Here is a 15,823-nt window from a genome sequence, read left to right on the forward strand (position 1 = left end):
GAAAGCACTTCCCTCATTATAGCTGTGGCAATTCTGACATATAAATAACACAACATGTGCATATAAACGTAGTTAAAATTTGTTTAATGCTTTGGATACAAGCTGCTTAAAAGTTTGGGAATCACTCAGATTGTTTCCTTTTTCCATCCATTCTGCTTATACCTGTAGGAGCACAAATCTTGTCAAGTCTAAACCTAAAACATGACCCAAATATGACAGGTTTGCTCAAAGGTTTTCACAAATGCAATTTTCTGCAGATCTAAATGTGCCTGATTTAAAAAAAAAAAAAAAAAAAATCACACAAACTAATGTGAACTGTAGGTAACAAAATAATCCGTAAACTCATGTGCACACAGGCAAAAGACCTGTAAAATGGAAGTCAAAAGAAAAAGATAGGGAAGTAATTTCAACAGTGTACTTAAAAAGCAGTGATGTGTATTACCACAGTGGTAGTGTAGAAACAGAGAGGTGTATGGATACGGTTTATCAATCTGAAACAACTGAGGTGGTATCGGTAGCTATTTGTTGTTTGTTTTAATATTTAGAACATAAATTAGCTGGGCTTTGTTGGTCCAAAAATTGCTTAGTGTCAGCAGAGGACTTAGACCTCCTTGTCAATCAACTCCTGTGTAGTAAAACAAACCTACCTGCTCAAAACCAAACCTACCTGCTCAGTGGACTTACCTCTGTCTCTGCTCCCTCAACCTGCTTGCTTGCTAGCACCAGTGTTTAAAACCTGAGCAAGTTTTCTTCACCTTCCTGACCAGGAGTACCCCTGTGTGCTTGTCATAGAACAGCTTAACAGATGTAATACCCAAAAAGCGAGTGCAGAACAGGAGAATGGAAATGCATTTACTTTTCTGGCCTGCATATGGACACCTTAACCTGTGAACATCTTGGTTAGCACAAATTTGGTCTCTGGTCACCGTGTGAGAAGACTGTCCTAGACAGACACTTGTTTTTTAGCTGTTATTGCACAGGAAGGAGAGAACAACAAAAACAGCAGTTGAAGGTACAAAGAATGTAACTGTTTGAGAGGGACCTGCATACTAACAATAGATTTTTTTTTTTTTTAAAGTAGATGAGCTGTAATATTGGCTTGCATTAGTAAACATTGTTTTTCTGCATGTTGCCTCTTTAGAGCATTGCAGGTTGTACTATGACACTCTAAAGCAACTATTCTTAGTGCTGATCCACTGATCAGAGAATTTCTTGCCAGAAAGACCACTGCAACATTCAAATTGAGGTATCACTTTTCCCTCTATCTGTCTTTCCCTTAGCCTTTACTTCATGTACGGGACAACTTCATTGCCTGAAAGTTAAGTCTTAAATTTGTTAAATCTTGTTACACTGCTGCAGTAACAATCAAAGCTATGAAGTCAGTTTCAAGATAGCAATGCTGTTATACACAACATTAACAGCATAATGGCATCAAGTTCAAAAATGCTAGCGTATTTTTTGAAATGTTTTTACTCCATGTGAACCTTTACTTAACAACAGGAGCACTCTGCATTATCGATGAGATCAATAAGAATTGATCATAAGAAAGGGCTGCAGTGTCATTCTTACTGAATTTCGTATAAACAGATTCCTGTAAGCTACAACTACTACTTATACCAAGAAAAAAAAAGTATTGTTTAAAGAGGCCTATGCCAAAGACACTGCTTTCCTTTCTCTGAAACCCAAACCTTGAAATTCTTGAAGACACCTCCCTGTGTTCTCTTGAATGAGAGAATTCACATAGGCTAGAAATTCTTGCCATGCTGTTGTAGTACTAAAACAAGCATAATCCTGTTCTGCAAGCAAGTTTTTGCAGCTGTCAGAACTCAGAGTACCTTTCAGAAAGGCAGCGTGTTGGTCTCACACTCTGAAAGGAAGGAAAATGACTAAGCCAGCAGGCCAGTGGTATAGTGCAGGTCAGCTAAGTCCTACTGCATACTCTAGCCACTCTATCACCTCCTGTAAAATTAAACAATTGAGTCAAAATAAATTAAGATACAAATTCTGATCAATAAATCCACTGAATATCTCCTTGAGCTGATAAAGTACACCTCCAAAGCACTCAGGGAAAAAAAAATCCCCTACCCCTCAAAATGAGGGTGGGGGAGAAAAAAAGTACTAATGTTAGAGTGATCACATGAGATTGCAGTTAGAATAAAGTTCTTGTTTAATTTGGTTGGAACAGATCCAAAATATTTTCTATCAGAAAAATTGTGGTTTTGCTGCCAAGAAAATGCACTAATCCTTGCTGCAACAAGGGCAACCTTGTGTCTTTCTGACAGGGTGCTTTAGTGGTGGTTATGTTAGACTGCTTCCCTCCGCCTCTTGTTGTTTCCCCTTGCAGTTATAAATAGCACGCACAAGGTGAGGGAAAAATACAAAACAAGTTTATTAAAGTCTAACATAAAACACTTCAGGCTGAATATGTACAACTCCCTTCCCAGGTGATTATAAAATTGAGAGTTGAGCTATATACAAATAACAGAGGAGAAAATGTATATACATGAAAGATACTTTAAAAATAATTTAACCCAAAATCAGTCATTAGTCTTTATCTTAATTCTGCAAGGCTTATTGACAGCCTCTCCAAGATCACAGCCCTGAAGTCCTTGACATGGGACTTGTCCATATTCAATTTTCTTGAAATACATGATTTTAGGAAAGTTGTCATGCTTTGTGCCCACATATAGACACAAATTCAGATGTAAGTGCCATACAAGGAGTTATTCTAACACAAATATTTCAAAACAGCCAATTCAGAAACTTAGAGATGTAGATAATCTATTCAGGCAAAACTTGCACCCACTTCAGTGCAAAATTGACTGAAACAGTACTGAAACAATGGTGTTGCTGAGATAAATCATGGCATTCTCTCTAAATTACTGTTAATGGAATTATTAATATGTCCTATTTTGTTTTGCAAGTAGTTCTCAAGAATGAAAATTCTCCATAAAAAACAATTCCATGCTTTCTTCTATTAACCCCTTAAAGAAATTACCAATACTGTTAGAAACCTTGCACCTCCAAAAAGAACTTGGAATCCTTAAGCCTATGATTTAATGTGCAGCTGATTTCCATGCATCTATCAGCAAAAGGTACAGTGCAGACCTGCTTCTTCAGGCCTTACAGCACTCAGCATGAACATTCCTACAAATTTAATATATATATATTTAATATCTATATATATTTAAAATCTATATTCTAGTAAATGAATACAGTTAATAGAGATCATACCTCAGCAGCTGAGATATCTTCACGAGAGATGAGGGTAAGGATTGAGACTCTCAGATGAGAACTGAAGAGTGCAGGTCACTAAATTATTGCTCCAAGACAAAACTACAAGCCTGTGTGTTCTACTAAGAAAGGTTAAAATTGTTGCCTTGTAAAAAATAATGATTATCTTCTTGTCTATAAAGAAAACTAAATGACTAATAAAGAAAGTGTTACTGTTTTTAAATATCTAAACAAATCCTGTATAAATCTAAGTACTGTTCTTTAAAAAAGTCTGAAAATCTAAGAATACAGTATTAAGCTATAATCTCAGAAATATAAAAACAGTTCAAACTAACATTATTATGGAATGCATTTCCTATGTAGGAATGTGTGTTGTTGTTTTTTTTTTTTTCTAGCGCTATTTCTCTCTTGCTGTCTTTTATCCTGGATATATTAACCTTCACATGCTGTTCTTCACAAAACAGCAGAGTCTCATTAGCTTATCTTCCCAAGTTGGTTAAACATTAAACGTACCAGTTGTACATCTTTGTTCTTTTTTTCAGCACTCATGACTAAGTCTATGTCTATCCCAAGACTTCTGCTCTATTTTCAGAAAGAGAAAGTAAAGAGGAGCCCTAGGACAACTAGGGCTCACTTTTGTTAACGCAGGGTCAAGAAATTTGCCATTTGTCAGTGCCAGCTAGCTAAGGAATCTTTCATCTACTCCATCAACAACAGAAACCTGAAAAAAAGGGGAGGCGGGGGGCAATGCCAAACAAGAAAATCTGAGAACTTCATCTATTGTCCTTTGCTGGTGTTATGAAGGACATCAGCTGTTCATAAATGCCGTGCTATGAATAAGCAAGGAAAATAAAGGCGAGGAAGATAGAGTAGTAACTAGCTTTGGTGGACAGTGAGAGATGCCTGCATTAAGAATGTTCCTGGGGAACTCTACATTGTCCATGGTAGCTTTTTATCAAACTAGCCATAATTAAAACCTAAAATATGATCAAGAAGCGGTTTTGAACATGCAGCCTACAAAGATGATCAACACAAAGAAGTGAAAGATCTATTACCTCACAAGCTTAAACATGTAGAAATTAAAAGAAAATGATAGTCATGCTCAGGAGTCAAGGGACCATTTGCAGAATCTTTAAATGAAGTCCTCCAAGAAATTTTTCACAAGGCTTTTTAATTAAGGTGCAGATTAATTATTACTCCACGTAGAACAGAATCAGTTAAGAGGTATCTCCTATGCCCTTTGACTTATCAGTGTCTAGACACAAGGCATCAGTGGGAATAAAATGCTAGCACCAAGTAAATAACCAACAAATAATATCTTTAAACATCTTGTTGGTACAGAATATGATTGTTTCTCACTATTTGATGATTACTTAGATAATGCTTACATTATGCTAATGGCACAAACTGGCAAAACGGAGCATAAAAGCATTCCTACTGTCAAGTAATATTTAACTAATGACCCTACCAGGACACTATGAATGTTGTTTTTTAAAATTTAAATTGCTAGTAGTAAAACATACCTTTACAAAGGTCTTGCTAGATACCAATTGTGTGCAGTTACACTGGATAAACGGTGTGAGAGGTAAAGCAATACATAAATACTTCAATTAAAATAAATCAGTCATACTCTAATAAACCCATGCCTGGAAAAAAAATTAATCTGCTCTGTTGTACTCTTCTTAATGCCCCCTCAGGGGGGGCATTATTCATTCATCTAGTATTTTCACAGTGAAGGGCAGTGTTTGTTTCTTCTTTTGTACCTACTGTCACAGAAATGATAATTATGAAGCTATGGTTCACGCCTCACAATTAAGTCAATGTGTCTTTTTGTCTCATCTACAACGTGCACGTTCCAGCTCTTCTGTTTAGCAAACGCTGCTGTTTGTGCCAAACCAAGGATGTTTCAGAGATGTGAAAAACAAATCTGGGACAAGATACAACAATGCTAGATTCACTTTAAAAAAAAAAAAAAAAAGAGTGACTTGGAAAGAATACGCAGCAGTATCTATGCCGTTAGAGCCCTCTGACTTGCCATGCTGAAGAACCTCCCCTTACTTGCCTTGTCAGGGACATTACACCAAGCTCACTTTCCCTCTGGTCAGACTGAATTGAAGACAGGCTGCTTCTGGCTGACAGCAGTAATTCTTTGACAGGGCCTCGCCAGAGCACTGCCCTGCCTTCCGCCACGTACACGGTATCACCTCCGAATGCAGACGTACAAGCTCGTTAGCACAGTCAAATTCTGATTTTTCCCTCTAGAGCTCTGGATTGATATTCCTAAACTATCAAATATGGCTTAAAATGTTTGTTCTCAAATCACAGAATGGTTTGAGGCGAGAGGGGACCTCTGGAGGCCCTTTGGTCCTACCCCCACACTCAAATCAGGACACCCAGAGCAGGTTGCCCAGGACCTTGTCCAGGCAGCTGTTAAGTGTCTCCCAGGAGGGAGCCTCCACAGCCTCTCTTGCAACCTGCTCCGGTGCTCAGATGACACTGTCACACCTCAGATCAGCAGGAACATAGAAAGTGATCTCCAAAAATGCGTTAACATACTTAACAGAGAATTCTTAAGGCAGGTGTTGCTGAAAAGGAATTGTCTCCTGGAAATCAGTGTTAATTACAAATAGAAATTTGATTGTAGATTAGCACAATTCAACCAAAAAAAAATAAAAAAAAGAGGAAAGACAGCACTGTACAATGGAAATGCCTTATGAGGATTTTTACATAGAAGAAAAAAAAAAGAACAAGTCCAATTCAAAAACTGTGACTGCTTGATTATGTTCATCTTTACCAAACATATGCGAGTTCACTGCTGGATTACCTTGTGGCTCTGTTCTGCGCTGTCAGTATAACTGCTGCAAGAAAATAAACTGAGGTTCTGAATATCCAGTCACAGCGGATCTTAGCAATGTCTCTGACGAAGGAGACTGACTGCCTGTCACAGGAAGCAGCATCTGATGGTCTTCAGTCCCAATGGGAAGGGGAAGCGGTAAAGACATCTCGGAGGGCTTCACATCTATGGACTCTGATAAAGGACTTTTCTGACTCTGAATGGATTCTTGTTCATTGAAAGAATTATCGAGTGTATTAGAATCAGGGGGAGTTTCAGATCCTGAGAAAAGAAAAAAAAAATGTTTTTCTAAGCATTTATTTTATTTTCCCAGCAATTAATGTAAGGGAAAATTTTGCAAATGATACAAGAATTGCTGCTAGCAAGAACCAAGCAAGACTTGTTCTCAGAAAACACAGACTAACTGCTACTAGAAATCTTGCTACAGATAGCACAACTCAACAAGAAGGAAAGACAGCACAAGTGCCTTTACACAGAAGAATTAAAATGAACAAATCCAATGTGAAAAATTAAAGTGCTTGAATGATTATTTAGATCTTACCAAGACATTCAAATTCCCTACAGATTATCCTGTTGAGGACATCGTATGAACTATCCTCATGTGTGTCTCATACCATCCCTCTTAACTCGCCATCTCTCTTGGAAACCATCTGAAGGAATGTTCAAAAGCTCCTATGCAAATTCTGCAGATTCCCTTTCAACTGACTGCCCAAACAAGCACGGGGCGTGTCAAAGACTGCCTGGGCAGTTGTGCTATCAGTACCTTCAATGTGCTGTGAAGCCAAAACAAGCTGTAAACAGAGTGTGAAAACTGAGAATCACATCCTCTGCTTCCTGTGACGTGACAAATAGACAGATGATGAATTCTAAATTGATCTCTACTTGGCATGGTACAGAAGATAAGAAATCCTTAACACAGTGAACAAAGGAGCTCTGGAGAAAATGCACTTATGAAGGTTTCCTTGAGATTTTCCATCCCCAAAAACCTAAGAACCACAGCCACATAGTGCCCAGCCCTCGCTCACTGCTGCTCTCGCTGCACATTTGCTTCCACCCCCTTCTGCATTAGCACCTTCCTAAACGGGGCTTCACGGAGACTTTGACCTTCAAAGCTGCCTCCGCATGTGACTTGTTTTCTCAGCCTCTCCCTCGCCAAGCCAGACATATACAGACACCGATTATTCCATTTTTCATACGACAGAGGCTAGGGAATTAGGACAAATACACTTAAGGATGGACAGATAATGAGGTACGTGGAGCCAGTGTTGAAAGAGACTGGTTCTGTTCTCTGAAACATGTCCTGGGTTTTGCACCATAACCAAGTACTATGTCACATTTCTTCCTAGTCAAAATCTGGTATGCAGAGCAGGATTTGAATGTATTTGAAGTCTTTTTAGGGCAGTATTTGCAGCAGAGAACATTTTGCTGGCTGCCTGGTACTGTGTTATTGCTAATCCAGTTCAGACCTCAATTAACATTGACTATACTGTTGCATTAAAAATACTGGGTCCTTCTAGAAGGAAACTAATTCTTGTAACCAGTATGCCTTCTTCATTCACATTATTACCCTAATACGGACAGATTCCAAAAAGAGACTCAGACGAAAGAAAAAGTTACCTACAACTCAGGCCATGCCTTAATGTGGAAAGCTCTCACAATTTACGAGGACAAGAAAGGAAACATTCACATACAGAAATTCTTGTCAGCAGCAATCTACTTTTCTGTTGGTCAAGATGTGCTTGCTATAGCAATGCAAACTGCTTGAAAATTTGTCTTGAATTTACTTTAAAGCAAATCCTTTAGGCTTTAAAAGGTTTGGGTACCTCTAAACCAGATGCTTTTAGCACTAAGGTGAGCTACCATCCAAAAATCTTCTAAATGTAGAAAAATTTCTAAAATTAAAGTTTTCTCAATTTAGGCCAGTTCAAGAAAACAAAACAAAACAAAACAAAACACAAACAAACAAAAAACAATAATATTATTTGACATGAAGAGAAAACAGTTATGAAGTTTCTTAACCTCTCTGCACAAGGAGCTCACCTGTGTGAACTTTCGTTTTGTGCTTCTTAAGATTTTTTATATCCGTGTAAGAATTTCCACACATTTCACAGATAAATGGTCTTTCACCTGAAAAAACAAATGGGTTTGGCAGATAGAATAATTTTGAAATTGAAAGAAAACACAGTTGCAGATGTAGAACAATGGAATTTAGAGTTGTATTTTAAAATACAGTTTGTAACTCTAAGGTTCTGTCTGTCTGTCAGTATTTAGAATAAAATTGTTTCCAGAATAGGAGATTAACAAAGCAAAAAGCCTCTGTGTTTGAAGTAAAACCATGATCATACATCAACACCTACACTGTTACACACAGAAATTAGTCTGAAAAAGGCAATTAAAAAAAATCACAGATATTTTCTTTACTTTATTTTCACACAGAGATACATGGATTAAGAAACTCTGCTACTTTCAAGTACAGCACAATGTGGTATATTTTAAAGGCAAAAAGGTAAAAGTAGAATATTATTTATTGTGCAGGAAGCAGCCTGTCTGGAAACTGACCTGTATGGGACCGAAAATGTTTATTGAGTTCTCCAGAGGAAATAAAACTCTTTCCACAAATGCCACAGATATATGGCTTCTCTCCTAAAGGAAACACAAAGTTTATTTCATTATATTAACCATAATACACATAAAGAACAAGTTAAAATAAAACAGAGGTAACATCCAATGGGAGAAAGAGCTCCCTAAAGTGAAGTCAAAGGGAAAAAACGTGAAAAAGAAGCTGGATGGACACCAGAGGTCACTCCCAGATATCCCAGGGCAGAGATTTCCTCTGTCTCCCCTTACCTGTGTGTTTTCGGGAATGGGTGATGAGAGAACTTGAGACAGCAAAGGCTTTTCCGCAGGTGTCACACACGTAGGGCTTCTCCCCTGTGTGGCGACGCACGTGGTAGGTGAGGGTGCTCGCCTGAGCAAACCGCTGACCACAGCGGTCGCAGACGTAGGGCTTCTCGCCACTGTGCTTCCTGCGAAAGAACAGACAGTAGTGATCAGGGCAGGAAGGGAAGCAGCACTCATGGTTAGGTGACTTTCCTCAACTCTCCCCTGCCTTCTCCAAAGCTCCTTGTGTTACTGTTCTGTGAGCCACAAAACTCATCAACTGGGAGCTGATTTGGAGTTAGCAGTTTCTCGTGGAGTAAAATTCACTGTCTGTTTGCTTGGGGAATTCGTGCATCAGTGATTTCACGGCAGCTTAATCAAACTATGGGCCCCGTGCACGTAACAGTCACCCTGAGAACTCAGCAAGTGTTGCATTACAGCGCACTGAGAGATAAAACGATGGTTCCGAACAAGGGAATGTGATTTGTGCTCCTGCCAGAAAATGCAACATGCCAGCTGCTGTGTGCAGGGAGACCGGTTCTGTTTCACTTCCTGTCAGGGACTGCTTTTGTCTCCAGGTACTTCAAAAAGTTTAAAACAAACAACCGTCATTGCCATAAGGATGCCAGTACGTATGTTGTGCCATTCATAAACTGCTCCCTCCCTAACAAGGGAGGACACAGACGTACGCATTCTGTTAGTGTGATGTGAGACAGGACCCAAGACAGAAGGATTAAGAAACGATCAAATTATGTGACTGTGTAAGTCCTGCTCACAGCACAGAAAATTATTCTGTTTAAATAAACACGTGGATAAACATCTGCAGGATCTCACTTCTCCCTACCTGGCGTGAATCTTCAGGTTGCTCGAAGTCGCGAACTGCAGGTTGCACACGTCGCACTTGTACGGCTTCTCTTCGCCGTGGTGCATGCGGCTGTGGAACACCAACTGGCACTTCTGGGCAAAGCCTTTGTCGCACAGCTCACATTTGTATGGCTTCTCCCCTGGTAAAAAAACAAACCTCTTGTACTCTCTGGATTTACGTAAGCAAGCTTTCCAATCCATTACCTGGCCAAGGCTCAAGTGTCTCTTCTAGTAGGTCTTACAAACAGCATCCGGCGTTCAGCCCGCTGAGGTGGAACGTGCCAGCAGCACAGCGCACAACAGGCCATTTCTGGCATATTACCATTTGAAAACAAAAGGGAATAATTCATGGTTTTAATAATGCCATTTCCCCTCCCCCCCATTACTTTCTGAAAGCTACTACTACTTTTTCAGACTTTGTGCTGGTCATGTTTATTCAGAATTCTAAGTATCTGAGATGATCAGCCAGTAAATCACCTGCTTCCTTGCCTCTCAAACAACAAGAGGTCTCCAGTGCTCTCTAACTTCTCACTAGTGTCTGCTGCAGAACACTACAGGTACCTCTCTGACTGCCTGTGGTTTCTCTGTGGTCAGTGCAGTCTCATCAAAGGGCTGTGCGACGCCACAGACTCAGATGGCAGCATGAGAGCGCCTCTGCACAGCCAAACTGGGGACTTGACAATTCCTAAGCACAACGTGTACTTAAAAGCTTCGGAAATAAAAGCACCAGGCAGCTAACCTGCCAGCTAGGAGCAGCAAACTGGCCCTGAATACTGCTCATGAGTTTCACCTTGCGTATGAATCTTTAGTGAGTCAGTGGCTGACGATATTTGAAGTTCTCTCCCTTGGTCACTGAACGGGAATGGTGTTCTCCTGCAGCTGTACCTCAGGACCTCCTACTGGAGGCTTTGCATCCTACTCCTCTTCTGCATCCTCACAGCTTCCTGGAGAGAGCTCCACGGCTGACCTCTGCTCACAGTTTTCCAAAGGGAAAAAGAGCAAAAGGAACCATTTTTAAAAAGCCTTTCTCACTGTTACTTCAGAATTCGGAATGCCAGCCACAAAAGGAAGAAAACTATGCAAACAACGACCCTCTGCTGCTCACTGGGTTTAGCACAGCAGCAAAGGTGAGAGCAGAACGGCTACGCTGGATCAAATTGAAGACAGAACTAATCCAGTAGCAAGCCTTCCTTGTCTAGGGATGGGCATAAAAATAGACAAAGAAGACTTGTGCTTCTCCTCAGTGTCTTCCCAGGCTCCAGCAACTTGCTGTTCATAATCTTTCCAGGTTGAATGCGTTGTCTTAACGTTAAAGTGTTCATAAATGATTTTTCTTTGATGCTTTCTCTTGCAGCTCTTGCTACAACACAGATTTCTAGTAAAGTTACTGAATGAAGAGAACATCACACCGTTCAGCCATACATTTTACTAACTAAAATCCCAAATGGTGTAATTTAGCCACCTCCACTAACTTTTTTTTTTTTTTTTTTTGAAGATCCCCATGCGAGAAGCTACCTACGTGAACCAAGAATGTATTTCTGTCTTTTTCCACCATTGTTATCAAACCTATATTAGGATTTCATGTTAAAAAAAATAAAAATCAACAGAAATTCTGGTATCAAGTACCATGAGCCTTTCACGCTCTGCTGGCGGTGGTTTCTGGCACTGCACTCCAGTTTACGTCCCTGCAGTTAAAGGGTGCCAGCCTTTGGAATCTTTGCAAAGATCAAGGTGCTCTGACAAATAAAGTCCCCTTCTAGCTACTTAAAACTGAAACTATGGTTTTGTACTGAAAAAATGTCAAAACACTTTACGCTGCCAGGATATAGACGCTATCGCCACAGTACCAAGAACAGACAAAACCTCCAGAGGAACAACTCAGAACACAAAGATCTCTTTAGTCCCATGCTGCTATCGCAGATCTCCAGTCCACGGAGACAAACCAACAGCTTACCTGTGTGAGTTCTTACATGGGTTTTCAGCTGGTTGCACTGCGTGAACGCCTTCCCACAGAGCTGGCACACGTAGGGTTTCACTCCTTTGTGTATCCTCATGTGCCGGCGGAGGCTGCTGGCTTCCGAGAAGACTTTCCCACACGTGTTGCACACCGGTTTGGCTTTGGAGTACTTCTGGTCAAGTTCCTCTCCTGAACTTTCCAGCTGGTAAGTGTTCTTTTCGTTGGCTATATTGGACATGCAGTGCTCCTTCAGCGCACAGTTCTGCTGAGCCTTCCCCCGTTTTTGTTTGGCTGCAATAGTCTGAACTAAAATATCCTGGGCTGCCAGCGTTTCGCTTTCCACCACGGCTGCCAACTGGAGTTCGGAGTTATCGCTGCCTTGGGCAGCCTGCTCTGTTATCTGCGTGGCCAGCTTATTTGCATCTAAAAACATTTCAATCGACGCGTTCTCAGTCACGTCAGTCTGGTACTGTATTGATTTACTCTGTATGCTTTTGGGAGAGCTGAAATTCTTCTTTCGCTTTTTGGTCTGAGCGGATTTCTTTTCTAAAGCTGTTTTCTTTGCTTGTGGCTGAACCAACTCTGCAGGAGGAGCGTCTGCTTTCTCCCGATTGTTGTAATCTCGGAGAGTCAGAAGGCAAGTCTGCTGATTCATTTCAATGTTTCCAGTGATACTAGACGTCTCTGTAGAAGAGGGATTAGCAATAAAAGCAAAGTCTTCCATCTTTATTTTGCATTTAGTCACCACTTCTTCTACTTTGAGATAGTCGGCAGCCTGGTGAATTTCTTTAACATTCCAGCTGCAAGGAAACAAGATTTACGTGACAATATTCTGGACAAAGCAGTAATTTGTTCTGTACCAACTCTATTAACACAGACAGCACAACTACAGAGAAGTTACACAGCAAGACCTAATCTTGTGTCCATAAGACACCAATAAGATAATTATTCTCCAACTGACAGCCCGTGCCTAGTGGAATCTGCAGCTCCACAGAACTGAAGATGTTATTTTTGTTTGCATGCCTTTTGTAGAATTTTAATTCTGACTGTAAGGTGGTGAGACCGGACTTTGTTTTGTCTGTCCAAAATGCTCAGAAGTCATAACACAAAGGGATAAAAGACTGGAGAATAAAATGCTACAATTATTATCCTTTCTGCCAAAAATCATAAGTAATTCACAAGCAGCATATTCACCCCAGCAATTCTGCAAAGCAGCTATTAACCTTGTTTTATAAAATGACTTGCACACATTCTTTATTCTGTATGAACTACACACAGACTGCATCAACACCAAAGAAATCCTCGTTTAAGTTACTACACACTATTTTTCAGTTATATTTTTCAGTATCCTATATTTCAACACAGGCCTTGATGATTTAGAAAAAAAAAAGCATCCAAAAACGGTAGCAACAAGTACCAGTAACAATCTGTGGATTTCTGGCACTTTAACTAAAGATGAACAGTAAACAACAACATTCTGCCTGTCTATTTCACAGCAAACTAACTAAATCATCCGACAACAGGCAACTAGCCAAAATTATTCTCTGTCCATGTGTAAAACTGGCTCAGTAGCTTGTATGCCACTAGCACAGAGCTCTAGGTAAACCCTCTAGGGTTCACACATGCCCCTGCCGTCACAGAAGACAACGGGGGCTGCAGCAGGGATACATGGCAGGCTGACAGGTACACGCCAGCAGAGCCCCAGGTGTTACACAAACAGCTCTCCCTGGGTAAGAGCAGCACGGTCACAGCCCACGTCTTTCAGAGATCCCAGCCGCTCCGAACGAACCCAGAGACTTGCAAAGCCTGAGGCACTAACTTTGAGGCACTGCTGTGGGAGTTGCTCTATTAGCATTAAAACTTGTAGCGAAGTTAGAGACAGAAACAACATCGAAAGGACCACCCAGGCTTTTAAAATTCTCAGTCTGAGTTTCCAGACATCAGCAGCAACAAAGTTTTTTTTTTTCCGGATGCATTTGACACCAGACATTGCAACAGGAGTTACACTTCTGGGCTAAGTGCCTCTGAGTAGTTACAGCTAAATGAGCCACACCTCTTTCTTTTCCCTGAGAGAGCAGCACTGCGAAGAACCCTCCCTGTACACAAAGTAACACAACATGCACAAAAACACCTCCAGGAGGGGGAAAACAAGTATAGTTTCTGTGTGTTAACTGGAAAAAAGGCTCTTACAATCCAACTTCGGGAAGAATGGAGTTATCCCTCCCCCTCCCAGTAACCACACAGGATTTTTAATCCTTCCTGATCCTGACAGAAAGACTCAAGAAACTGCACCTATCAGCAAAATATCTGACAACATACTTTTGTTTTGGGACTTGTATGTCATGTGCTACCCTGAAGCATGCAAACAGACGATCTTCAATGGTTTGTATGCATCACATCCACTACTGTGCTCCTCCCAGATGTGTTACAACGAACAAAAAACCCAGCACTGCCTCAACACGGTTTGTTTCCCCATTTTCTATCCGCACGCGTTACCTGTCAAGGTTCAAGTTCCCCGTGTAAATAAATTCCAGGAGCTTTTGGAACCCATCGGCCTTGACTTGCGTCTGATCCAAGACCACGTTGTTGTCCGAGGCGTCCCGGTAGAAGGCCCCGAAGTACTCGCTGAAGGAAGCCAGCACATTTCGGTGCGCCTTGAACTGGAACTCGCCGATGACGACGGTGCAGTCGCAGAGGAAGCCGGCTTCGCGCTGCTTGTTCAGCCTCTCCAGCAGGTGCTCGCAGTGATGGGCGTACTGCATCTTGCCAGCTGCCTCTTCTCCGTCCTGGGAAAGCGAAGCAGCCCCGTTACACACCGGATTTTACTTTTTTTCCCCCCCCTTCCCTCAAAATAAAGTTAATGCTGACAGACACCTCAGCTCTGACCCCTCCCCCCCCCCTTCCCCGTGGCCGCCTCCCTCACGGGGCCTCCCTCAGGGCCGCGGGGAGCCCCCGGCCGCCGGGGCTTGACCCGGGGAGCACCGGGGGACAACGGGGAGCGGCCTGGCCACAGCTTCCCGGGGCCGGGCCCCTCCTCAGCCCTTCCCCGGTGCCCCCCGGGTCCCTCCGGGCCGGGCCGGGCCCGCCTCAGCCGCTCCCTCCCGGGCCCGTCCCTGAGGCGGCGGCGCCTCGGGCACCTGCGGCGGGACGAGCGGGAGGAAGCGGCGGCGCCTCCGCCTCAGGCCGCCATGTTGTGCCGCCGCCGCTTCCCTCACGCCACTTCCGGTGCTCCCGGGACCGCCGGGGACCGGAGAAGGGCACGGGGAGGCTGCGGGGGGAGCGGGGACTCGGCGGGCAGCGCCCAGAGGGGAACGGGGCGGGACGGGCCGCGGAACGACCGCTGGGAGGGTCGGGGAGGAGAGGACTACAGCTCCCGTGATGCACCGCGGCGCGGTTGTGCTGGGGTGTAGGGTGCTAGGGAGCGGTGCATGCTGGGGGATGTAGTCCCGCTGGGACTGAAGGCTCTGACATCTCTCCGTGTTGGTGCTTGCAGTTCAAAGTAATTCGGGGCGCTGGCTCAGCAGCGCTGGCGGACCTCGATTGCTTTCTAGCACGACGTCGAGAAATATATAGGGGGGGGAAAAAGAAAAAAAAGGCGAGCCACCCGCCGGTGTTTCCGCCCGGTTTCGAACCGTGGACCTTTCGCGTGTTAGGCGAACGTGATAACCACTACACTACGGAAACCCCGCTCTGGAACGCGTTCTGCGGCGAGCCCCCTCATGGTACTCACCGCGCTCACCGCTGCGGCCTCACCCCCAGGATCCCAAAATCATTAGGGTTGAAAAGCCCTAAAATCACCTGGTCCAACCACCCCCTACCACCGTCACCCTCTGAGCCGTGTCCCCAAGCACCACCCCCAGGGACGGTGGCTGCCCGCTGCCCCATCTGCCACAGGCAGCCTCAGCGGGGCTGTGGAAATAAACAGCTTGTTTGTGTTCCTAACGGCAGTGCCGCGGGTTTGTGGTGCCTTTCTTTATAACACTTTTCACGTGGGAAAAGGCCCTGCGTAGTCTGGTACGGTTTCAGGCAAAAGC

General features: G+C 42.9%; 1 protein-coding gene across 2 annotated transcripts; it reads right to left on the reverse strand.

Moving 5' to 3' along the window:
* Positions 1-63: 63 nt before the first annotated feature.
* MYNN (myoneurin) lies at positions 64-15,110 on the reverse strand. Of its 2 annotated transcripts, XR_014696186.1 has the most exons (11): positions 14,927-15,110; positions 14,286-14,575; positions 11,787-12,589; positions 9,813-9,972; positions 8,936-9,114; positions 8,648-8,731; positions 8,129-8,215; positions 6,059-6,349; positions 1,836-1,959; positions 857-938; positions 64-269 (listed from the first exon to the last, which is right to left on the reverse strand). XR_014696186.1 is itself a non-coding variant. In XM_084530196.1 (9 exons), the coding sequence occupies exons 2-8, from the start codon at positions 14,549-14,551 to the stop codon at positions 6,081-6,083; spliced, it is 1,848 nt and encodes a 615-aa protein (XP_084386322.1). In that variant the 5' UTR covers positions 14,552-14,575; positions 14,927-15,110; the 3' UTR covers positions 64-1,959; positions 6,059-6,080. The 2 variants fall into 2 exon arrangements, 1 of the variants encoding a protein (XP_084386322.1); XM_084530196.1 differs by having other exon boundaries at positions 64-1,959.
* Between the last annotated feature and the right edge of the window lie 713 nt (positions 15,111-15,823).

The sequence above is a fragment of the Aythya ferina genome, assembly GCF_964211825.1.
Source record: "Aythya ferina genome assembly, chromosome: 9".
Classification (NCBI taxonomy): domain Eukaryota; kingdom Metazoa; phylum Chordata; class Aves; order Anseriformes; family Anatidae; genus Aythya; species Aythya ferina.